Genomic DNA, 26,005 nt, shown 5'->3' with positions numbered 1-26,005 from the left:
GGGGACAGAAGTAGGGACAGGCAGGGGAAGTGTACTGTGGGTGGGAAGATGCATTTCAGTTGTTTCATGGGATACCTGAGACCAGCTCCACATGAAAATACGGCCTGTGATGAATGTGAGACGTGCATCTAACTGAGGGCACGGCTGCTGCCTCTGTATGGTGCCAGGGGCATTCCAGACCCCAGCAGAGGGGGCTCCGCAGCACGGGCAGTGTAACGGGCTCTGTCTGTGTGAGGGAGGAGGCGTGGGAGCCGCCGGCAGAGACGGGGCAGGTGGCCAGGTCATTAGAGGACATCTGTCTCTCTAGACTTCCACAGAAAGAAATGAAGAAAGCTCCTAGGGGAGAAACACTCAAAGGTATTGCTATTCCGGCCTTCCAACGAGGAGCGTGTAACCATCATTTCAGAAGGAGGCGGCAAAAGGGAAAGCGACAAAGTACTCATTTTTACTGTTCACATCTGTGCAAGCATCTAGAGGAAAACTCATTTAGGGACAAGAGGTAGCATGAGATCCTACTGAGAAAAATATAAAGCATAGCAATCTGTGGAAATGAGAGGTATAATTTTGAGAGAGTGAATGGTGACACTTCTCTAAATAGAATTTCATTACATATATTTTTAACTGTCCAACATGCCCAACAGGAAGCAGGTTAACAGATGATCCCCTCTCCCACTCAGCAGCTAATGTTAAGTTAGAAAATGATGAGACAGGGAGTGCTAATGACAAAAGAAAAGGTGGACGTTAAAAAGAAATGTTCTGCCCTGGTCCGGTAGTTGAGTTGATCAGAACATCATCCAGATACACCAAAGTTGTAGGTTCCATCCCCAGTCGGGCCACATACAAGAACCACCCAATGAGTGAAAAAATAACTGGAAAAAAATCAATCTCTCTCTCTCTCAAATCAATAAATAAAATTTTTTAAAAACATACTGTATGAGAAAAGCAGAGTTGTATGGCAAAGGATTGGGTGCAATGAATACAGTGACTTGTGTTTTTAAGATAAAATTAGTTCAAGAAGGCCAACTGGAAATGTATAATAATAAAAAAAGCATAATATGCTAATTAGACCGACGACCTTCCGGATGAAGCCAGGGCTGTGAGGGAAGCCCAGGTCCCAGGTGCCAGAGGGAAGCCGGTGCCAGCAGCCGGGGGAAGGAAGGCCTACTCTTGCACGAATTTCGTGCATCGGGCCTCTAGTGAATATATAATATTCAGAGACAGAGAGATACAGAGCAAGTGAACAATAAAGAAGTTTTACAAGAGTGGAAATATGTTCTTAAAAATATGTAACTTTTCCCACATGCCTTTTTTATTCATGGGACTAACTTGTTTTTAGTTCAGGGAAGAAAATGAAACACTTGGAAAAACTGTATTGTCCTTATTCATGATGTTTTAAGTCTGATGCTAAGAGGATGCTTGAAGGATCCCCGAGATGAGGAAATTCAGTGGTTTGCATAACACCCACTCTCTTTGACTCCCACATGGTTCCAGAGCTGGGTGCACCATGCAGTTTCCATATTCAATGTGCCCACACTCTCAGGGGCAACACTGCTGCCAGGTACTTCTGATAATCACCTATGAACTGTTAGACAATGAGAATGTGTGACTAGGCTCTGGATTTTACTTATAGTGTCTTAGGGTCTATTTTGAACAAAGCATTGTAAGAGAGTTCAGAGATGTTTTCATGAACATACTTGTTGTGGCCAAACTCTAACTTTGTGATTAGTTTTCTGATCACAACACAAAAGTTGATCCACAGGTTTCTTCACATATAGACCAGTGCACACATGCAAACATGCTTACACACACACACACACACACACACACACACGAACAAAAGTTTAATAGAAAAATATTGAACACTACTACCACTGAGGCAATCTGAAATTTTCTTTCTATTATATAATTTTCTTAATACAAATGCTAGACATGACTCTCCAAATTCACTTCAACCTCAGGTTGTAAAGACACGGATTGAGAGGTTATTATCATAATGATAAGGATGCTCTTCCCATAGCTCCGTATTATCCCTTTGAGAGACAATTTTAGAATTCTCATGGGAAGAAGCAACAATGAAAGACAAGGAAGAACTTGAAAGGAATATAATCCAACTTTCCACCCAAATATAATCCAAGGGGAACTCAAGCTTTAATTTAGGCCTGGGTTCTATGTAAGGAGTCACATCCAGCATATGCATGGGTCAGATATCATCCCCACCCTGTATTTAAGAACATTTCTGAGCATAAATAATAAATCCACATTTTACGTGAAAGTGTATGTAAAAGGGCACAAACTATTGAAGACAGTTCTTAGTTATAAAAGTCGAAATCAACTTTACAATTTGATCTGCTACTTATAACCTGTTCCTTTTCTTTTTTTTTTTTTCATCCAATTTTTCTTGGCTACTCCACTTCAAAAGATTAGCTTACAAGGTGTGAAGAAACATGAAGTGAAGGTGAGATTTGGAATAAGTCTATTTGGTTTCAAGTTTTAAATTACTGTAAAAGTATAAGTGACTGGGAAGTAAGCGGGTAGGAAATGGTGGGCTGTAATGGGAACAGCTTTTGCCTGGCCACAGGAAACCAATTTTCATGCTCCTGCTTTGCAACTAACTAGCTGGCAGGTTTAGACAAATAATGGATTCATTAGGCTCCAGTGTGGCTCTTGTGCAAAAATAAAGGAATTGACTGGAGGGTCACTAGGGTTCCTTTTTGAATAAAATTTTTTGAAGTTACTGCTTAAAATAACTTTTAGCTAAATATCAATTTTATCAACCAATAATTCTGATACACCTCTCATTGCAGAAGAGAATCAAAACCTACAAACTTAAAAATGTACTTGGAAAATTCATAGTCTATTAACAAAACCAAAATCAGTGAAAAGAGGTAATCCTTTTTTATCGAGCTAATATGCTAATTAGACCGAATAGCAGAACAAAGGTCTGGAGGACCTCCCAGAGGAAGCCAGGACTGCGAGGGGCTGAGAGGGCCAAGCCCCTTGCATGAATTTCATGCATTGGGCCTCTAGTATAAGTGATAAAAGCATATGGAGTATTAATTATATTGTATAATGCAAAATATAGAATTCTCATAATATATAGATAGTGGGGACAAAAAGACCATGATATTAACAATGGAAGTTTTGGAGTCTTGGGGCTATGAGTGGATAATTGTTGGGGGCCAGATGTAAGCTGGCAAGGTCTTTGCACCTGCAGGGGCTAGCAAGGCTGGGACCCTTACCCACACAGTTTTCCCAGACTTGTTTGGATAGCGATTATCAGTAGAATGGGAGTAACATTTATAGAATGAGAACAGCCTTTCATAGCTTGCCAAGAAGTCTGTGACTATTTACTGAGATATGCTGTACTGAGAACTTGTCCTTCTGCTGTGCCTCTCCCTTAGAGATTAAGAGGAACAAAGAATACATTCCTCTTGACAGACCTCCGATTCAGTGTGTTGTGTATAAATAGGATTGTATAGCTAATAAACTCGCTTCAGTTCATTGAGAGAACTGGGGTCCTCCCGACCCCGCTTTCCTGTCTTTCTTTCTTTTCTCAATTCCCACCTCCCTGCCTCAGCCCGGCTCAACCCTGTCAGGCTGGCCCTGACAGATCTGGCGCCCGAGCTCAGGGACTGAGGAACTGGGAAAAAGACGGTGAGGAACTCCGTCGGGCTTGGAGAGACGACGTGAGGATCTCCTCCGGATAAAGAGTGCACTCGTTAAGGTAACGGAGGAGCAATTTTTTGATAATCGGGAGTAAAGCATGGGGCAATTAGAATCTAGAGAAAATGCCCTTTATGGGCAAATGTTAAAGTCTATGCTTAATAGTAGAGGAACGAAGGTTAATGACAAGCAAGTAGAAAATTTTTTAAAATTCATTCAGGAGGTCTACATTTCCTTATGGAATTTAATATGGGATTATTTAGATCCCACGCATGACCATAATCAACCATCTCTTAAGCCAGAACAAAAGGAGAAGCAGTGTGATAGCACAAAACAGGTGTCTAAAAAAGACAGTATATTAAAAAGAAATAATGTAACTTTTAAAGACAATTTAAATCCTCAAGATGAGGAGGATTTTGAGGAAGCTGCTGCTCTCTGTCATGATGATAATACAGGTATTGTTCAGGCAAAAGAGGAGGAAGAATATTTTTCTGCTGGAACTGAAGAGGGCAGTGATATAGAAGATGTGTTGGAATCTTTTTTAGAAACATTAAAGCTTCTTGGCAAGAAAAAGAGAAGCCGCGGGGGCCGTTCCCGCCGCTCTCCGCTGCCTTGTGCGGCACCAGTTCCAAGGAAAAGTCAAACATACAAGTGTTACACTTGTGAAGGAACAGGACACATGGCAAAACAGTGTCCTTCTAATAAAGGGGTTAATAAAGGAAATGGCAGAGGTCCCAAACAACCTGGACTATGCCCTAAATGTAAAAAAGGAAAACATTGGGCAAATGAGTGTAAATCTAAGACAGATATCCAGGGAAATTCTTTGCCTCAACACCAGTCGGGAAACTACCAAAAGGGGCCAGCCCACCCACAGCAAATAACAGGGGCATTGTCTATTTACCCTCCTGTCCCTGTGCCATCTCAAGGCCAGCAGGCTGCACAGCACCCAGCCCGCCCCAGAGAGCAAAATAGATACAAGAGCTACTCCGAGCAGCCCCCGGGAGTGCCGGGCTGGACCTTGGATCCATAGGAATAAGACATTCTGTCTGCCCTGGGTGCTGCCCTTGCCTACTGAAATAAACAAAATATCATTAGATTTAAAACCTCCCACATAGAGAAGAAATGATGATTTTCTTGCATCTCTGATACAGCTACAGCAAATGCCACCAGATCTGAAATTTAAAAATGCATCTGGGATTTCTGTACACGTGTAAAGAGAAAACTGGCTTGAAACTAAGGCGCGCATTGTCTGATTTTGGACATTTAGATAGAGTTTCAAGCTAAAATCTCTTTACAAATATACAAAATAAAACCCAAGACTGATTATTTCCTAAGAAAGATGGCAAAATTTAACCCAAAGGAAAAAAGATGCTGGCTAGGTTCTAGCAGCAGAATTGGCATTTCCATAATAAAGAACAGTTTTTAAATACTAATAAAGAATATTAAAAAGTTAATTTCAAGGCTGAAAAGGAAATTCAGTAAAATTGTCTCTGTTACAAAAATTTGCTAAAGAATATGCCTTAAAATAATAAATTGGATTTAAATCTCAAGAATTATTAAAATATACTAATTATAAAAATCTAAGTAGCCCAGGTAAAAGATGGCTACGCCCTTTAATTAAGGCTGGCTTCCCAAAGCAGTTTCTAATAGAGGAAGGGCTAGCCTCCCTTCCCCCAACAGAGCAGGTAGGCCAAAAATTTCCTGCCAGTGACAACTTTTAAAGAGAGGCTTGCTTCCCAGTTTCCCAACCTTGGTAGAAAGAATGTAACTAATTTGCATTTTAATAGTTACCTGTTTTCAGTGAATGGCACCCCAAGGCTTAGGAGTTTACTAAATTGAATTAGATATTCTGAAATAACAAAATGCTAAAATATTAATCTAAATTTCCCTCACAAAAAATCTAGTAGACAGAATTAAATCTATTTGATTATGTCTTGTATTTTTAAAGTATGTTTTTTAAAAATGTTACTGATTTAAAAATACTAAATATTTAACTTGCCAGCTAAGAGTTTAAAGTTCTGGTTACATAAATTGGGAGAAATCATATGATTATAATAAAATTTCAACATTTATCTAATTGAAAAAAGAGGATAAATTCTATAATCCCAACCAAAATTTTTAAATACAAAGATCAGTTTTAATTTAATTGATATCTCTTAATAATTATAAAAGGTATATAATCTTTAAATTATATATATACATATATATTTAATAGTCTTTTAAGTTAGATTTCAAAACTATAATCAAGGAATGACTTTAGGACATTTCATGGGCCCTGAAATGTTTTCAAAAGTTTATTCTCTTTTCTTAAAAGATTTTTTAATAAAGCCAATTTAATATACTTGAAATCACATAGAAAGCTTTATAAAATAAATATTAATATATATTTTAAGTTTTTGCCTCTAAGAAAGGGCAAAACAAGTTATCTTATTTTATATTTCTTAAAATACAGCAGTAGAATTATAAGATATAATTTAATATAACAAAAGCTCATTAATAATTTTTAATATTTTACAACAGCATATTAACATTTATTCCAAACAAGCTTACAAACTAATTGTTTGGCCGGAATTTAATAAGAACATAAAAGGATTTTATCCCTTCCACTGTGTGGAAGGCCCCTTGGGAAGGCACTGAAGCATTCTATATTGACCTCTCTTGCCCTTTTTGCCAAAGGGGTCCCTCTTCCAATTGCCCACAGCTGTTACCTAAGCTCTCTGTTCATACTGAGGTTGAAGCCTCATGGTGGCTGGTACCATGGATCTGTCTCTTGCCCAATGGCGTAAGCTGGGCCCTCTCTGGAGAACAAACCTGGGTTCCCCATGATCAATGCCAGGGCCCCGCCAGCAGGCGAGGGGATCCAAAGGCAGTTACTGGGCATGGAGGCCACAGGGGCATACGCTACCAAGGAGACAAAACTAAACCTCACATCACCCTGCTTGGCCCTGGAGGATGGCTGGTTAGTCAACGACGGGTAAGACCCCTCTGGGAGGGGCAACCTAAGACAGGCACAGTCGCAGAGGGCCTCAGGGGAGAACTTGGGGGTCAACACAGGTGGGGCAAAGATCCTCACCCCTCCCCCAACTATGCAGGGGCATGAACACTGGCCCCTTCTGAGGGAGGTCTCCTGCCCCCATGGCTGTTGCGCTTCCCATGCCCAGCTCAGATCGGGACCCAGATAACAGAAAGAGACTTAGCCCAGCCGAGATTGATACCCAGATAACAGAGACTTAGCTAACAGCAGCTACCCTATATATAAATCCAGCTTAACACCAGGAATGCTCGGGGCCTTCTCAAGGATGCAAAATAATCCTTTCCATTAATAGTTACAGTGTAAACTAAGATTGTTATTAGATTATTAAATTTAACAGTAAAATAGTAGTCAAGTTTTCAGATTAATTAAATTTTACTAATTAATATAAGTAATTATTCAAAAAGTATTAACCAAAATTTTCATTTCATAGATAAATTGCTTAACATACTATAAACCTAAAGCAGTCATATTTTTATACAAAAAATTAAAATTAAAGTTATCAAGACTACACTAAAAAATTTCTAAAAACCTCCTAATATTAAAAAATAAAAAAGGGGGGATAGTGGAATAATAACCTATTAAGTAAATGATAACCTGTTAAGTAAATGCCTAATTGCTTTAATATTTTTACTTGAAAATTAATTTTTTCATTTATAATGCTAATAGCAAGACACCCATGAAAAACATACGTGGTGTCAAAATAAGCCAAAGGAAAATCATTTGGACAAAAATTAAAAGAATCCCAAGTGTAAATTATAGATATGATTCCTTTATTAACCTTTGGTCGAGAATACATTTGTATATTTTCAGAAAACAACTCCAAGACCATGTGGATTCCTGCAACAGAGAGGAATTATCAGGACTGCTCCAGCCACAGAATAGCAGTGGCCTCATGAGACAACGAGAAGAGAAGCAGTCCAGAAATAAAGATGGTGAAGACGCCTTATCATGCTAGCAGTCAGCAGCTGTGCATCGCTGCAAGTTGCCCAGGACCAAACCAGAGAGGGTCGGACCTGCATTGCCACCATTTGTCCACCATCCAGAACTGAAATATTACTGCTGACATGTACACATAAAAAACTGTCAGACACTGAAACATGAACTTCGCCTAAAAAACAAAGAAGGGGGATCTGTTGGGGGCCAGATGTAAGCTGGCAAGGTCTTTGCACCTGCAGGGGCTAGCAAGGCTGGGACCCTTACCCACACAGTTTTCCCAGACTTGTTTGGATAGCGATTATCAGTAGAATGGGAGTAACATTTATAGAATGAGAACAGCCTTTCATAGCTTGCCAAGAAGTCTGTGACTATTTACTGAGATATGCTGTACTGAGAACTTGTCCTTCTGCTGTGCCTCTCCCTTAGAGATTAAGAGGAACAAAGAATACATTCCTCTTGACAGACCTCCGATTCAGTGTGTTGTGTATAAATAGGATTGTATAGCTAATAAACTCGCTTCAGTTCATTGAGAGAACTGGGGTCCTCCCGACCCCGCTTTCCTGTCTTTCTTTCTTTTCTCAATTCCCACCTCCCTGCCTCAGCCCGGCTCAACCCTGTCAGGCTGGCCCTGACAGATAATTCCTTTCTTCCATCTTAATTTTCTGTGTCCTTTAAAAAGATGTCATGTGTTAGGTTTAACAGAACTCCTCCTGTTCTGCATTATGCACTAAAATAAACTTTATTTTAAAACAAAAATATAGTATATTGTTTTCGACTTATTACTATATGTTTTCTGCTTACTTGGAGTCACGTCACTCATAAGCCCAGGGATTTCAGGAATTAAAGCAATATATGAAGAAATAAATCTTGGAACAAAATATAAAAGTTTGAAAATATCTGTGAGAGGCAAGACTGACAGGAAAAGGGCAGCTCATACACTATAGATAAGGGTGTAAATTCAAACACCTGATTAGTAAAAAAAAACCCTGTCATTATCTTAAACATTAAAATGCAATTAACCCAGCAATTACAGTTATCAGAATCTATGCTACAAAAATTCTGAATGTTACACATAAAAACATAATATCGACTTCCTTTATAAATTAGTTTAAAACAGTGAAAGTTTTTAAAAAGTTAAAAGTTAAATGTCCATCAATAGAGAAAGAACAAGTAAATACGTATTATGTTCAAACGAAGGGATATAAGGTGTCACTACAAAAAATGGCACAGAAAATATTCTCAGTAGGTTTTCAAGTCACACAATATTGTTGAAAAATGATCTTGTTTATGGAAAAAATAAGCTCTAAATTTATTTCATATGCATAAATCTATTTATAGTTATATTGATGCATAGAAAAATACTTGGGAATTTCTTAATACCAAATTATGTTAATGGTTACCATGAAGGAGGTAGTGAATTGATGAGGGAAGTGTGTGGCAAATGAAAACGTTTTACTTATGTACTTTTAAAATATATACATACATATATATATATATATGTGTGTGTGTGTGTGTGTGTGTGTGTGTATATTATTGATTTCAGAGAGGAAGGGAGAGGGAGAGAGAGATAGAAACATCAATAATGAGAGAGAATCATCGATTGGCTGCCTCTTGCACACCCCCTAGTGGGGATCGAGCCTGCAACCCAGGCATGTGCTCTTGACCAGAATAGAACCCAGGACCCTTCAGTCTGCAGGCTGATGCTCTATCCACTGAGCCAAACCACCTAGGGCTACTTATGTACTTTTGAATTGCCTGAACATTTTCACCAACAGCACATATTTTTATGGTATATACATGCCATGTGGTAAGCCCATGAATACATACATACTCACAGCAACATATGCATTAAAAAATAGATTTCGCTGGAAAAAAATAAATGCACAGAAAACATGTTAGTAAAATGATCATATACAATGGTCAGAAATAGTAAATATCAATCAAGTGACATATTTTGTAGCAATTAAAATATTATTTTGCCGAAGTTCCACAGATTTCCACTCAGCACTGAACAGAGTGGATCAGTGTGGCTGGGAGTGGTCAGATAACAGCCTGTTTCCTGAGAGTGCAATTGACACAGCAGCCCAGGGTCTGCCCCTTAGCCTGGTAGGTCCAGACAGAAGATTTGGTAGACTTAGAGAGCAATGTTCCATCTTTCAGGGCTCAACTGATATTCATCAGGCCCATAAAACCTATGTATAAATTGAGAATACCAAGATATTAAGTCTCTATGAGAAAATAACTTCCATGGGATATGGAATGCCTCCTATGTAGATCTGCCAATATGATATGCCAATTTATGCTTATTTATGCATTTATGAAGGAAAATTTGTTACAGGAACCTGAATACTCATCTCTATATAGCTGGTCTATTTTGTCCCTCAACTCCAAACAGACTTACAATGAGAGCTAAAACTTAACCAAAAGAGTGGGGAACATGCCTTCTGAACAGGAAGAGTACACAGTAAGGCAATATCTATATATATAAAAGCCTAAGCAACCGGTAAGGCTGAACGACCGGAACGACTGGAACGATCAGTCAACCAGTCGCTATGACACATACTGACCACCATGGTCCAGATGATCAACACAGGAGCTGCCCCCTGGTGGTCAGTGTGCTCCCACAGCCAACCTCCCATGGCCAGCCAACCTCCCGCCGTCCCTCCCCCTGTCCGGCAGGCCCCATCCAGTGGGCGGCAGGCCTCCAGGCCCCGGCCAGCAGGCCCTCAGGCCCCAGCCATCAGGCCAGTAGGCCCTAGCCAGCCCAGTCCCAATCGGGACTTGGCAAGATGGCCCCAATAGGCCCTGATCACTGGCTAGGGACCCCACCCATGCAGGAATTTCATGCCCTGGGCCTCTAGTGTAGTAATATTAGCCTATGATGTTCTGAGATTCTTCTATATCTTAATTAAGATGACCTGTCTCCGGTCTCTACAGTTGGGATAAAGTAGTCAAGGCCCCTGGGCAGTTCTCAGGTGAGTAGGGTCAATATTTGTCACTGTGATTTTCTTTTCTATAAACAAGTTAATACACTGACTCCTACAAGCCTGGGAGCCTCATCAAGGTCCCTCTGCCAAGCTCAGCTTTGATTCTCAGATGCTATTTTCATAACTCCCAGAGAATAAATGTTGTTGCAAAAAAAGAGTTTATGACATAATTTAAACAAATAGCCTGATGAATTATGTTTATACTGTAATCTCAACTATATAAAATACATGTACATATTAACAAAGATTGGAAACAATGTGCCAAATTTAAAATGTTTTGAGCAGGGAAGACTGATGACTTTTTCCTTTCTAAATATGTTCAGAATAAATACATAAGCACAAGCACTGATTTAATAAAATTTAATATAACAATCATCTAGTCATCAGAATAATTGATACATTATTTAGAAAGTATTTTAGGGCTCCCCTTGATGGTGAGTGGTTTATGGACATGAATACAAATTGAAGTTTTATAAATTTACTGAAAACTATTTTAATATATGCAACAGGCTACTAGGAAGGCATGGGAGGAATGTTTATAGTCAGAGGGCAAGTTCAAATCAAGATCTAAACAGAGAAAATGTCTAATGGTTGTTCAAGTAGAAATGTCTAAGAGTGGTGATTCCTGAATGCTATATGCAGAAATCAGTGCTGGTAATAGATCGCTAAAAAGTGCTATTCACATCAAACAGTGATTACTATAAACCTCTAATTATGTGCTCTAGAGAGAGCCTTGTGCCTTTCCCACTGTAATTTCTAGTTCTTAAACTGGAACTCTGTGACTTCAATTCAAATCTCAATGGCTTCTTAGCTGTTAAATGTAGGCTTACCCATGAATAACCACTGTACCCCGCTGTACACACACACAGATTTTGACAAGAATAATGAGTTTTCTTTTTTATTTCAATGTGTAATGATGGTTTGCAAAAAAAAAAAAGACTGGCAGTTGGCTATGAAAATACTTGAGAGGATACCCTTGACTGAGCCAAAGAGCTTAACACAAATTTAAATAATATTCATGCCCCCAGAAAACAGTCATTAACCTGCCCTATGGGTTTGGCTCAGTGGATAGAGCTTCGGCCTGTGGACTGAAGGGTCCCAGGTTCAATTCCAGTCAAGGGCTAAGCATTCAATCCCCAGTAGGGAGTGTGCAGGAGGCAGTCAATCAATGATTTTCTTTCATCATTGATGTTCTTACCTCTCACTGCCTCTCCCATCCACTCTGAAGTCAATAAAAATATATTTAAAAAATAAAAATCCTATATAACAAAAGGCTAATATACAAATCGACTGAATGGCAGAATGACCGGTCACTATGATGTGCACTGACCACCAGGGGGCAGATACTCAACATAGGAGCTGCCCCCTGGTGGTCAGTGCGCTCCCACAAGGGGAGCGCAGCTCAGCCAGAAGCTGGGCTCATGGCTGGCAAGCTCAGTAGCGGTGGCGGGAGCCTCTTCTGCCTCCGTGGCAGTGCTAAGCCATCAGTCGGACATCCCCTGAGGCCTCCCAGACTGCAAGAGGGTGCAGGCTGGGCTGAGGGACCCCCCCACCCGAGTGCATGAATTTCATGCACTGGGCCTCTAATAAAAAAAAAAAAAAAAGCATGTGCAATTTAAAAAACAAACAAAAACAGTCATTAATCTCATCCTAATTTTAACACAATTCACACTTCAGCTAAATACCCTTGCAGTTATTTTCTGTTGAATTTGGGAGCATAAAAGAGGGAAAGAGTAACTCTGGGAGGGGAGGAGGGACTCATAAGGAAATGTAAATCCCGCAAAGTTTGCAGGGTAAGGAGCCTCTTCAACCACATGCATTAACTCAGCAAGTTAGGACTTTTGCTCGGTCAAGTTGCTAAGCTACCCATGGGGGACATCCACTTTGGGAGGCACTCGAGTCATACACTCTGATCCACAAAAACCATGGCTGGACTTTGCATGGTCCTTCCTCTACCAGTGTCGGGTAGGATCTGAAAATGCCGTCCATGGCTCAGCCTACTTGGACTCCTATGTCACTGGTAACCGACTAAGCATGAAAGAAGCTACATTACACAGAGAGAACAGCTGTGCCCAAACAATATTAACCAAAGTGTGGGAATTAAAGTGCTTCTCTCCTTCCCACGTCAGAGATTGAAAACAGGGACACATAACCCAATGCAATTCCTTGTTCTGATAGTGAGTCCTAGTAAAGTATTCAGATGAAGGCAGTATTTCTCATCAAATTAAGGGGCTCATATACCAATCTTTTATTGAACAAAGGACTGAAAAGCATATCACCAGAAAATGGATATCCTTGTGACTATCTTCCTTGTCACTACCATGCTAACTGTAGCTGTATATCCCAGTCGCCCAAAAGGAGTGAACACCTTCCCTCATGATTGATTTTCCTTCTACCCACATGTTTGCTAAAAGGCATGGGGACCTAATGAATAGCAGGGGTAGCAGTCCTATTCTCATAAAAGCTTGTCATTTTTGTGCCTGGCTTATCACCATTCCCTGGGTTTGGAGAATAATGTTGTATCCTTAAAAGAGGGACAAGACCTGCTATCCTATAGTGTAATGTGTAAACTGCTTTCAGACAGAGGTGTAATTCCTTTAAAAAGTTACATTTAAACCATGGCTGGTTTGATTCAGTGGACAGAGCGTCGGCCTGCAGACCAAAGGGTCCTCGGTTCAATTCCAGTCAAGGGCACATACCTTGTGTGCAGGCTCCCCCCTGGCCCGGGGCCCTGGTCAGGGCTCATGCAGGAGGCAACCAATCAATGTGTTTCGCTCACATCAGTGTTTCTCTCTGTCATTCCCTCTCTCTACCACTCTCCCTATAAATCAATGGAAAAATATCCCTGGGTGAAGATTAACTAAAAAAATAAAAAGTTACATTTACAACTAAAAGGGTGCTATTCCTCTTCAAATGTAAAGATAATGCTACTATTTTAAAACATTAGAGGTGGGTTGCTACTAAGCCATTCACATGTTTTTATTCTTTATTTTCTCTTATAACAAATACTTATTGAGCCACTGCTATTATACAAGAAGTACTGGGACCTGTGGGTATAAACATAAATAAGAATTTGCCTCTCACACATGGGTTTCCATTATAAAACGTTTGCAGAATATTTAAAAAATAAGTCAATCCACCAAATACAGTTTTAACCCTATCTCCAACCAAGATAACCAAAAGTTATTAGCATCAAATGAATGGCCATGGCTCTTATTCCTACTTATTTTTGCATAGTCAATAGCAGGAGGAATAATTCTTAGGTCTGGGTTCCCTCTATGTTAGTAACAGAAAAAAATATGGTTCATTAAATGTTTTGAAATATAGTACTAAGGAGTATCCCAGACAAATCAATAGATAAGACCTTCATTGTTCACGAATTAGAAAACATCCCACACTGCCTTCTTGTCTTGGCAGCACCATTTCCCCGCATTATATCAAGAGTACTTTTCATACAGCTTCTGAATATAGCTGATGTGAAAAATGAGTAAAATAAATTACTCCTTGAAATTATATGTTTCCTAGTTTTAACTGAGCTACAAATGTTCACATCTCACCAGCTTAACGCAAAAATAAAAGCTAGTATAGCGATTCACTCAATCTTTTAAAGTCTGCTTTACATCAAACCAATTTAGTGTGTAAATATAGAATTTAATTAAAATACTATATATAAAATATTAACAACTACAGTTATTAAAATTACATTAAACTCCCTTGAGCTTGGCCAACATAATATGAGCTTTCTTTCTTCCTTTTTTTTTTTTTTCAATTTAGTAAAGGGGAGAACTTGGTTTAGTGAATAAGTTTTGGTTTTTATATTGTTTGTTCCAGTTCACTAATCTAAAATTATAATCATGTAAAAGTACTTTGCCATGAAAACAACGCCAAACATAGTAACTTAAATTTTCCATTGGATTCCAACAAAAATCTCATGTTTTATTTGTTTTCTTTCTTAGCCCTCTTTGAAGACATCTCTTTCTTCTTTCCATCTAGCTTTGACCTTTTCCAATGAGGGTATAAAAAGGACAGTTAATAAATTTTTGGTAATTTGAATGAATTAAAGAACTTTAAACAGACAACATAGATTTTATTATGCTTGCAGATTAAAGTATCTATCTGATCCTTATTGTACTAGGTCACCCAAAGAACTTGGGGAAACTATTTAGATTGTATCACCACTTATGTCTGGAAAGAGTCAGATAGTTACCAGGCTTATCATGGTGACAACTGCATAAGATATTTAAATTTAAGTCACCATTTGTACACCTGAAACTAATAAAATATTGTATATGAACTATAATTAAAATAAGTTTTAGAAAAGACAGGAAAAAATATCCAGGTATAAGTCATCATTATCAAATAAATAATGGGTGGCTTATTTTCCTTTTTACATTCTTTTGCATTTCCTAAAATTTTGACATCAACCACGTATTTCTTCGGATAATTAGAAAATACCTCATTTGTACGGGAATGAAATACAACTGATCTGAAGTGTGGTATTATTTATCTCTCTGATCTTCCGAATGTTGTCCACTTAATTTGATCAGTTATGTGTTAGGTTGTAATAAAGTCTAAAAACCTACATATTCTCATAAATTAATTTCAAAATTTTATTCTAAATGTGCTTTAAGTCAAACTATGATATCCACCAGTTAGTATTCTAAAACAGAAGATTAGTCCATGTGCCTATCCTCCTCTACATCTTCTGTTTAAAAGTTCTTAAGTAGCAACTTAACTGCTAACTCTAGAAATAGGCTGAGGGAAGCCAAAGGGAGCACTCACTCTATGGCAGCATCACTGTATTCACACCAATGTACTCTTCTCAGCTTAAATCAGAAAAACATAGAGGAATCGAATTTCTAATGGAATCTGTATAGTAGAGCAGTCAAGAAAAATATTTTGCTATCTACTGTCAATTATCTAAGACACTCGGGAAAAAAATGACATGGCATGAACTGTAACCATTGTCCTAGTGGAGTTCCGTAGAGAAATGAAAGAATGACAACATAGAGAGACCACGTTCCCAGAGAGTGAGGAATCAGAAACAGAGTATCTGAGATACCTGGGGTTCTGAGCTTTCTTCAATTCTTCTCCCTCACCGCCAACTCCCTCCTAATTTTCACACATTCCATATATTTATTTTATTGTGCAAAAAAGAGATATTTCTAGGAAGGGAAACACAATCTTCTTGATTTGTAAACAGGAAAACAAGGTATAAATAATAGTGAAGTCAGAAACTGTTCCATTGCAGAGAAGTAGCAAGTGACAAATGAGTCTATGACCCCTCTCAAATAGGATGGTAATCACAGACTATTGGATCTGAAAGAAGCACTAAGTGTCATCTGGTCTGTGGCTCTCAAATTTGGCTGATCATTAAGTCTGCTGGAAAGCTTTGCAAAAATATAGAATCTTAGGTCCCATCGCTGTCGATCCCACTTCACTGGGTCTGGGATCTGAAATGAAATTGGTCCTCCCAATATGTTTTACACAGCAAGCAATTCAAGCCCCCCCCCCCCCCAAATGCCTTGGCCAAGTTTCTACTGGTATTCAGTGGAAAATCCAGAGCGGATGGTATAGTACATGTGCAAATGAGAGAGTTGGGGAGGGAGAGGAGGAGAGTGGCTAGGTCTAAATTCAGTTGTCTTTTATTAGAAGAACATAATTTGATTTGTAAATGAGAGAATCAGATTATGGAAGCACAGAATGAAGATGGTAAAAGAAGTAAGAAGGAATATATAGTTGTATATATAAAAAAAATTGCTTTCCCCCCCCCCATCTTTCACAAATGCTATGATCTCTGCCTATATGATTCTTAGCAACTCACTGCTCCCCCTCCCACCATGCTACTCATCTTCCTATGCCCCAGCAGTGGGGAACTTTTTTTCTGTCAAGGGCCATTTGGATATTTATAACCTCATTGGCAGGCCATACAAAGTTATCAACTTAAAAATTACCCGCTATATTTGGTCAAACATTTAATTACCTCACCCCTAATTTAGTTTGGCAGGGCCAGACTAAATTATTTCATGGGCCTAATAAGGTCTGTGGGTCAGACGTTCCCCAGCCTTGCTATGCTCCCTACCCCACTCCAAAACTTCAGAATAAAGAAATTATATTCTTTTAGGCCTTCCCTACAAGTCCCTTTCTTTCCCTGCCACACAAGCACACAGCTTCAGGAGAAAAGATATAGCAAAAACAAAACAAAACAAAACCCAGGTAGAATGAATCCCTATTGGTGGAATTCCAAACATCTTTCACCAGGAAGGAAAGGGACTTGGAAGGCAGTAGTTTTGCCAGTGTCCTTGAAATACAACTATATTAAAGTGTTTTTTGCTACCTAGTCCTAACTAGAATAAAAAGTGTGCTGTATTACACTAAGGATTCTCTGTATGGATAATCATTTTTTTTCATAATTTAGATTTGCCATTTCAGGCACCTCCAAACACCCAATTATGTAAATGTTCATCGGTAATGCCAGAACACTAAATTTTGTCATTTGTAAATTCAAGATAAAATTTCTTGCAAGATTGGACACGTGATTATCCAATAAGTATTCACTTAAGAAGCCATTTGAGCATTTGGAGTTTGATGCCCAACTATGATGATTAATTAGCTCTTTCTATGATGTGAAACAGAAATAGCAACAGATAATTTCCTTTACCCTAAAGACAGAAATGTAGAAAATCTTTAATATGTTTTGGTTTTAATTCCTTAGGAAAGGAAAGGGGTGGATGGGATATTCCAGCAGATAAACAGCATGGGAAATAGATAAATTACCTGACCGTCCGTCTCTCTGGAAGTCCACATGATACCATTCTCCATCATTCACCTTCTTCTGCAGGGCTTTGATTTTTATTGTACCTGACCCCATGTCTAGGAGGAGGTAGAGGTGGCCATCCAGCATCTCAATAGCAAAGAAGTCAACCTTGATCATCTGTGGGTGCTTGGCATCTTTTTGGTGTCGTGGCTTGCCATGGCTAAATAAGATGAGGCCATTTGGCTCTGTTGTGCGGAAATCAAATGATATGGAGCCTGTTTTCTTTGCATTCCATTTAGGCAAAGAGATGAAAGACTCCGGGGTTTCAAAGGTGATTGGGTCCAAAGTTGCAACATTCTCACATTTAAATGCCACTACTCCATGGATCTTCATCTTAGGGTCTCCTTGCTTGGCAAGTCGAGATAATTCCAGCCTTACATCATTATTTTTATATACAACCTGTAGGCAGAAGATAACAGTGAGAGACCAGCTCATATTTTAATATTTAGAATGTGTTGTCATCAGCTCATGTAACTGGCGAGTAGATCAAGAAAAGGTACACAATGTTCAATGCCTTTTGATGTATAATGCCATTTTTTTCAGCCAAGTAAAATTCAAGTATCAACTCATTGAACAGTAACCATTCCAATATAATGTCATTTATATAACGTGCCTGCACACACACACGGAAGCTGCCTGTAGTTAACTCAAATAATTTGAATAAATCTGCCGAGAGCTTGCATTTCAAGTATGTGTAGACTTGGGTTTATAAAAGCCATTTGCTTTCATTAGTTGACTATTATACTTTGTTTATTAAATACAAGTATTGAGGTTTTTCAGTCTTCTCATGTCTAAACTATCTGAAATTAAATACTTTTGTATAACAGTCCCTTACACTACAGAATCTCTGCTAGTGTCTATATATCCATGGTGATATACAGGATGGTACAAAAGTAGGTTTACAATGGTGAGTACATGAAACACAGTTTATTCTTTAATTATTGTTTATTAATCATTGTATTATTTTCCATATGAACAGCTGTAAACCTATATCGTCCCACTCCGTATATGTCATTTATAAGATAATCACAAGTTGAGGGGAAAAAATCCTACATTTTCACAGAAAAATCATAAAATACAACTAAGGTGCAGAAGCTCGCTCTTGCCCTGCCCTACATTAGTAACTGTCTGAATAATGTTACGTAATTCTGGAACACGGTGTTTACTCTGGATCCATTCAACCTGGATCACTGGTGCTCCATTTCACTTTGAATATAACGGATGTGGAGCAAAGTGTGTCCTGTACTGTCATTTCCTAAGGCACTTCATCTAAAGTGGTGGGTGGTGCTGATCACTGGTCCTAGGGTTGTTTTGGAATCCAAATAGCACCCTGGACAAATCCACTGGCAGGTCTCACAATATCACGCATCTGCCATCACATCACCTTAATAAATGTAGAGCGATTGTGACATAAGAATAAAATGCATATCATGGATAATTACATTCCCCCAAAATGTAGGTCATACCGACATAAGGGTACATCAGTTATCTATGTCCAGACAACTGTCTAAAATCTTTTAAGAGGGCACTCAAAATTTCACAGCAGCCAACACTGTCAGATTCTAAACTCATTTGTCCATGTGTAAAATTGCATTTATATAACAGAAAAAGTAAGAAAGCCTGTCTTTAACCAGGTCAACACAGCAGTTAATTCTTCCAAACCCAAGGCCAGCTGAGCCAAGAGTTAGTGTGGCTGATGAGTTTCCCGAAATGAGGAGTCAATGGATACTTTATTTTTCAGAGTGATTAAGAGTGCATGGTCTGGCACTGGATTCCCTAAGTTCAAACATTACCTTCTTTTTGTCCCTCATAAGGAGATAATACCTTATAAGATGGTTGCAATGATTAAAGAAGTAAATTCATATAAGTGAGAAAATCCACATAAAGGCAATCAATCCAATGCCAGGTACATGGTAAGATTATCAACTACTTCAAACTGCATGATTACAAATATCATCCTCTCTTTACTAAGTAGACACAGCGATATTCATTCTAAATAAATTCATTATAAGGAAACATTTACAAATTATGCACACTCATATAAATGGTATTTTATACTTGATTTGTGCCAACTAAATAAGTCATATATTTCAAATGCTAGTCCTAATGTTTTAATTTACCTTTATGTTGAGGAAGGATTATGCTAAAGAATATTATATTCCTTACTCTTTGAACAAATATGTATAATGGTTTAGCAAGCTTCTATTAACAACAAAAGAAGAGAAAATGAATTTAAGCAATAGCAGAAAGGAATTAGATTAAATCTTAAGTATACTTCCTGGAAAACAGAAAGAACTCTTAAGCCTTGGGAAGGCTGCTTTAGAATTGCCATTTTTCAGCATCGTTAGAAGTGGAGAAAACGCTGTGCACAGATGATTTTCCGCTTTTATAACCTCTTGCCATAATGTGCAAGTCACCTCAAATCATTTTCCATTTTCACTTGTGATTTGTATTTTAATATCTGGGAATTCTTTTGACATGGATATTGATTAGGAACGAATATTTTCTGACCCAAGTGACAAGGATGATCATGCTGAACAATGCTAACACATTTCCTTTGCAATAAAACCACAGCAATGGAATTGGGTGTTTCTGACATGAGCAAGCGGGTATAAGGGTGGGTATATTGCCACACGAATCTCACATCAGCTACCTGAAAGATGAAGGATGTGGGGACTGGGCAAATCGAGGTGGGGGTTTCAGTGAGAGACTTGTAATGCCATCAGCGAATTGGGTGTCCTGGTGACAGGGAGGTTTAAGTTCATGGAGAAGAAAAATAGGAATTTCCTTGATCATGCTACTTAGTGTTAGCCTTGTACTGTCCCTCCACCCCACACCCCAACAAAGAAAATCAATATTCACCAGATCCTGTGCTTTATGTAGGTAGGGACCCTGCTCACTACAGCCCAGCACTAAGATCATTGCACCTGGCACAGCGTAGACACACAAAATATTTGGTGCAAGTTGAATAAAATTCTTCCTTTACTTTTTATAAAAACCTCAATCCCAGATTACAGAGTACTATTAATAACAATATTTACAAATATAAGTAAAATAAATAGAATGTCGCGTTGGCATGGCTCAGTGATTGAGCATGAACCAACAGTTCATTGGTTCAATTCCTGGTCAGGGCACATGCCAGGATTGTGGGCTCGATCCCCAGTGAGGGGCATGCAAGAGGCAGCCGACTGATGTTTCTCTCTCATTGATGTTTCTCTCTCTCTATCCCTTCCCCTTCCTTTCTCTCTAAAGTCAATACAGACTGTGGTACTGTGGACTAATACCATAACCTAGCTACTATTTTCAGCCTATTTCTCTAGGAAAATGGAGAAACTCCTATGCATATAAATGGAAAGCTGGCCTATGTATTAGAAAACTTCACTTTCAAGCCTCATTTTGGAGGGTGTCAATTACTTTTACAGTGAAAAACACCTGAGTTTAAATTCCCCAGAGGTAGAATCACTTTCCTAGAAGAAGTGTCTTGAGGAAAAGCACAATGTGTTTTTTCCCCCCTTCTCATTTTGTATTCTTTGAAAGGCAACACTATAAGATAGAAAAGCAATTTTGGATGGGCAGGCAGATAGCTCTCAGCTCTACACTATTACTTCATGTGACCCAGATTTCATAATCACCGTATTTTTCTAAAGTTAGACGTATCTTAAAATGGCCTGAACATAGATCAATTATAATAACAAGGAGTAGCCAGTAAGCACTCCATCTTCTAAAAATTCTCATGTAAGCTCTTTTTTGCTTTTTTCTATTATGTTTCTCAGTAATTTACCATTATTCAGATATATCTTTTCTTATTTATAACAAGTTGCAATTTATTTAATAGTTTCGACTTTCAACAAATCTCTATATACTCTAGCATCTTAATAATCAATGATGATATATTATTGTACACTAATTTGGATCTGTTGTGGAATCCATATTTTTTTGGAATATTGACTTTTTCAAGAGTAATTAAAAATGTTAAATTTCACTTCCTACTTCGTAAGCTTATATCATTTGTCTCCAAAAGATAGTCATAGTATAAAGTAGGTTTTTCTGTCATTGATTTGTTATTTGCTGTTTTAGTGGGTAGGGGCTGCTTTGTTTTCGCTGCCATATAATTTCCACGCACTGCTATGATGATCTTTTTCCTTTCCTCCAACATTTGTTAGATTTTTTAAAATGCCCCTCACACTTAAATGTGGAAGAAGAGGAGTGATATGCTTGTGTGGTAGGCTTATCACTCTAAATGAATTAATGTTGTACAATATAAATGTCGTAACAAGGGTAACAGCTAACATGGCACTTGGTAGATGGTCAGGGTTTTAAAGTAATTAATAGAGCAGCAGGGTCAAAGTGATCACAGCAAACTGGGGGGAATCCTTGCACATCCTGATATTTATTCACATTGTAGTTTAAAGTATACAGCAGACTTTCTCTGTAGATGAGGTTTCTTAGCCAGCAAATAGGAAGTAGCAATTGTAGGAGTTTTTCTTTCACTCAGGAGAGGGCTTCTGTGCATGTAACAACAAAAACGACCACTACAACAACAACCATATCAGTTCAGATTGATGAGTGTTTACTCTCTGCCAGGCTCCATTACAAAAGATTTATATGAATTATGTGTTTACTTCTCACAAGCATCTTAGGAAATAAATAATGGTACCCTATTTTATCAACAAATATGTGGGGCCACAGAGCTCAATGAGTGTCTTATATCATGACCCTGTCTAATACTGTCTGAATATCTCATGACGTTAACTTCAAATTTTGTCTTAGTATCTCAGCATGAAACCTCAGGTGTTTATTTATTTATTTATTTATTATTGCACTTGCTTTGTAAGTAGAAGACTCACAGTCAAATAGCTATTTGCCACCATGCAAATGGATGACCTTGTTATAAGTTACATGGGTTATTCCAAAAGACAAGGATTTTCCCTTTCATTTGCCCTCAATTAAATATTTTTAAATGAATCAAATATTCATGGAATTTTTCATGTGCCTCTTAATTAAAATGTCTCTTCAAGTCTGATTTAAGCCAAGGGGCCTATTACTCTGTTTGCAGGACTATAATGTAGTTTTTCAACAGGTATTTCACTCATGATGTATACATTCCAAAATCCCATGCGGCTTAAGAATTACCTAAGGGGACTGTTGTTTTAGTTGTACTTTTTGTTTGTTGTAAATGCATTTGATTCTTTTACTCTATTAAGAAAAAGTGAGGATATTTGAAATGCCCGAATTTAATTCTTTTTTTTCTTTTTTTTTTTTTATTATTAGTTAAGGTATTACAAATGTGTCCTCATCCCCCCATTAACCTCCAACCTCCCCCCCACACACACTCATGCTCCCATCCCCCTGTTGTCCATGTCCATTGGTATGGCTTATATACATGTATACAAGTCCTTCGGTTGATCTCTTCCCCTTACCCCCGCCCTCCCCTACTTTCCTTCTGGGGATTGATAGCCTGATCGCTGTTTCTCAGTCTTTGGGTCTGTCTCTTTTCATCAGTCTATGTTGTTCTCTATAATCCACAAATGAGTGAGATCATGTGGTATTTATCTTTCTCTGACTGGCTAATTTCACTTAGCATAATGCTCTCCGAATTTAATTCTTATTTTCTCCTCTCTGTGATCTGTTCAAGCATCATCTATTCATAGCAATGTGCTCATTTCAAAATACAACCAAGGGTTAGCCAGTAAGTGAACAGTACAAGGGCCACCCCAGAAAGTGGGAAGAAAATTGCATTTGTTTTGTCATGACCTAGATAAGGAACAGCTCAAAAAAGGAAATAAAATGTGTTACAACTTTCATCCCCGGCATTAACTTATTTATTATTTTATAATTCATTTTCAATCTCACACCTTCATTTTAACCAGATAAGTACTTATAAGGTGAGGTACTGGAGAAAATACCATTTTAATCACTCCCCTGGGCATATGCCCAGTGCAATAGAAGAACATGGTTCAAGGAAAATAAACCAGTTTAATAGCTCTTAAATACTTGCTATAGCCATGTATATTGGTAATGTGTAAAATATGTGTGGACACACATAAACACACACAATTTGTATACTATCCAATGTACATATGTTTATATGTAGGGTGCCAAACCTGCTATCATTATGCCCAGAAAAAAAATCACATGTATGAAATTAGAGAGTTCTTATAGTTAAGGCACACAGATGGTCTGACTAATTTGGAATAAAAATGTCTGGGCCAAAAAACAAATTTTAGCACGTATAGACTTGGCATACTACAAAGCAAGGACTTTAGCCAGAAAAAGATTATTTTATAATTTTAAAAAGTAGAAAATTAAACAGATCTTCCTCAAAGCTCCTTAGAAGAGATAAATCTAAAAGCAGAGTAGAAGCAAGGTGGTCACTTTTTTTAAATCACTGCACTCAATATTGTCCTATCTTCTATACAAGATCAAGTTTCTTATGCAAATTCATTTTCTTACACGGAGAGCCTAGCATATATTTACTATATTTGCCTATAGTAAAATGTTGAATTTAACTGACCAAGGGATTAATAGGATTTTAGTCACACCATAGACATTATCACCTGTAATTCGAATATGTCCACTTGAGACCAATGTGCGTCTAGTTGTATGACTTACATTTGGGGTGAATGAAGACGGGGTGCAGATAGGAAGGAAAGTGTAGGAAATGTACGAGCCCAGTATAAAGTATCGCAATACATCTTCAAAAACAAAACGTAGCATTGTGGAAAGTCTATGTAAGAGTTACATAAAGCATTTTGGAAGATAAGAGGGTGTTTTAGGGGTAATCTTTTCCCATTTTAATCCTACTTAGAGAGTCTGTGCAGATAAAATTTTTACCTAAATTAAAACTTTCCCCATAACAAAAAGAAAAATTAATTCTGGAATGTAAAAACAGACCACCATAACATCATTTCTCAGTAAAGATAACTGCAATTTAATTTGAAAACAAAAAGTAGTTGAAATTTGGAGAGGAAAAAAATATTTTGTCTAAGCCATGTAGAAAAATAAATATTTTTGCTTAATTCCAATTAAATATGCTCAATACATCCTATTCATAAAAAGAAGTAAATGCAAGAGGAAAAGAGAAACTTTCTGGCTTTTGCCCTTTCCTCATTCCATCATCAGTGAACTGCCTAAAGTTATTTAGACAACATTGGACACCATCTGTACAAGTTAGCCATGGGAGCTAAAGGACTGTGCTGTCCCTGTAACAGTTCTATTTAATGAAGCTTTCAGTGGCATATACATGTGACAAAAGAACTCAAGTTCCATTAAATAAGAATGTCTATTTTTCTCACGTTAATGATTCAGTAATCAGCCCTAGCTGGTTTGACTCAGTGGATACATAGAGCAGTGGCCTGTGGACTAAAGGGTCCCGGGTTCAGTTCTAGTCAAGGGCACATGCCCAGGTTGAGGGCTACATCCCCAGTAGGGGGCATGCTGGAGGCAGCTGATCAATAATTCTCTCTCATCACTGATGTTTCTATCTTTCTCTCCCTCTCCCTTCCTCTCTGAAATCAATATTTTTAAAAAAGATTAATTCAGTAATCCTATGGGGGAAAATGAAAGAACAAAACCACTATTGTCAGTAATGTGAGATTTGAGGTGTCGATTTAAAAAAAAAAAACCCACAAAAAAACAAGCTGAAAATTAAGATCAATCTTTTTTTTTAGATGAAGACACGGAGGCTCAGATAAACTAAGGGACTGTCCCAGTTGGCATCAAGCTCAGATCATGAACAAGTATCGGAGACTTCATTGTCCAGTGTTCTTTCAAGTTTATTAAAAGAGATAAGCAGACCAGTGAACCATCTCTACCACAGAAGGAGAATGAGGAGAACAATTACAAATGAGCAGCCCTCTCTTATGCAACAAGGCAGAAAAGGAAGTAACTAACTTAAACGCAATCCTAATTTTAAAGCTGTGTTAGCTTCACAATAAGCTAAAGCGCAAATATAAAAATAGAAGTCCTGAGGGTAAAAAATCTTCAAGTTACTTTCCCCCACTAATGATATTTAGAAAGACACTGAAAAAGTTAACTAGAAACAAACTTGCAATGTTGACTGTTATTTTGCAATGAAGTGATGAAGATATTTTCCGCATCAGTCTTTCATGATCTTGCAGAATGTAACACCTCATAACTTAAAGTGTCTATTCCAAGCAGGCAGATGCTGCTAGTAAGGGCAATGCATGCTTACTTTATCCAAAATGTTAGAATTGTTTCCCAGGCTCAATGAGAAAAAAGTAGCCACAATTATTTTTTTTTAAGGGAACATATTTTCCAATGAACCAAGAATGATGTCTTTAAACTGATAACAAAATAGTGGCACCAAATGTTATATCTAGGCTTACAAGGGCTATTCTTATAAATCCAGATATAACATTAAATACTTACATTGTAAAGGTTCTGTTCTTGTACATTCCATTGTTTCTTTTTCCCTTGATCTAATTCTACTTGGTTTAATTATCATAGCTTAATAATATGTTCTAATATATGTTAGTCCCCCCCCATATCAAGACATTTACATTAATTATCCTAATAATGTTTATACATTGTATCATAGAGGTTTTT

The 26,005-nt window shown here is 37.9% G+C and overlaps 1 protein-coding gene across 18 annotated transcripts in view; it reads right to left on the bottom strand.

The window, feature by feature from the left end:
- The window catches only part of NRXN1 (neurexin 1), a 999,389-nt gene that overhangs the window by 534,808 nt on the left and 438,576 nt on the right, over positions 1–26,005 (bottom strand). For all 18 annotated transcript variants that reach the window (XM_036334601.1, XM_036334602.1, XM_036334612.1 and 15 more), the window contains one exon: positions 17,398–17,836. In XM_036334601.1, the coding sequence (XP_036190494.1) occupies positions 17,398–17,836 (439 nt within the window). The remainder of the gene's footprint in view (positions 1–17,397; positions 17,837–26,005) is intronic.

The sequence above is a fragment of the Myotis myotis genome, unplaced genomic scaffold, assembly GCF_014108235.1.
Source record: "Myotis myotis isolate mMyoMyo1 unplaced genomic scaffold, mMyoMyo1.p scaffold_m19_p_14, whole genome shotgun sequence".
Lineage (NCBI taxonomy): Eukaryota > Metazoa > Chordata > Mammalia > Chiroptera > Vespertilionidae > Myotis > Myotis myotis.
The sequence above is the reverse complement of the archived record's forward strand: the minus strand, read 5'-3'. Positions and strand labels throughout refer to the sequence as shown.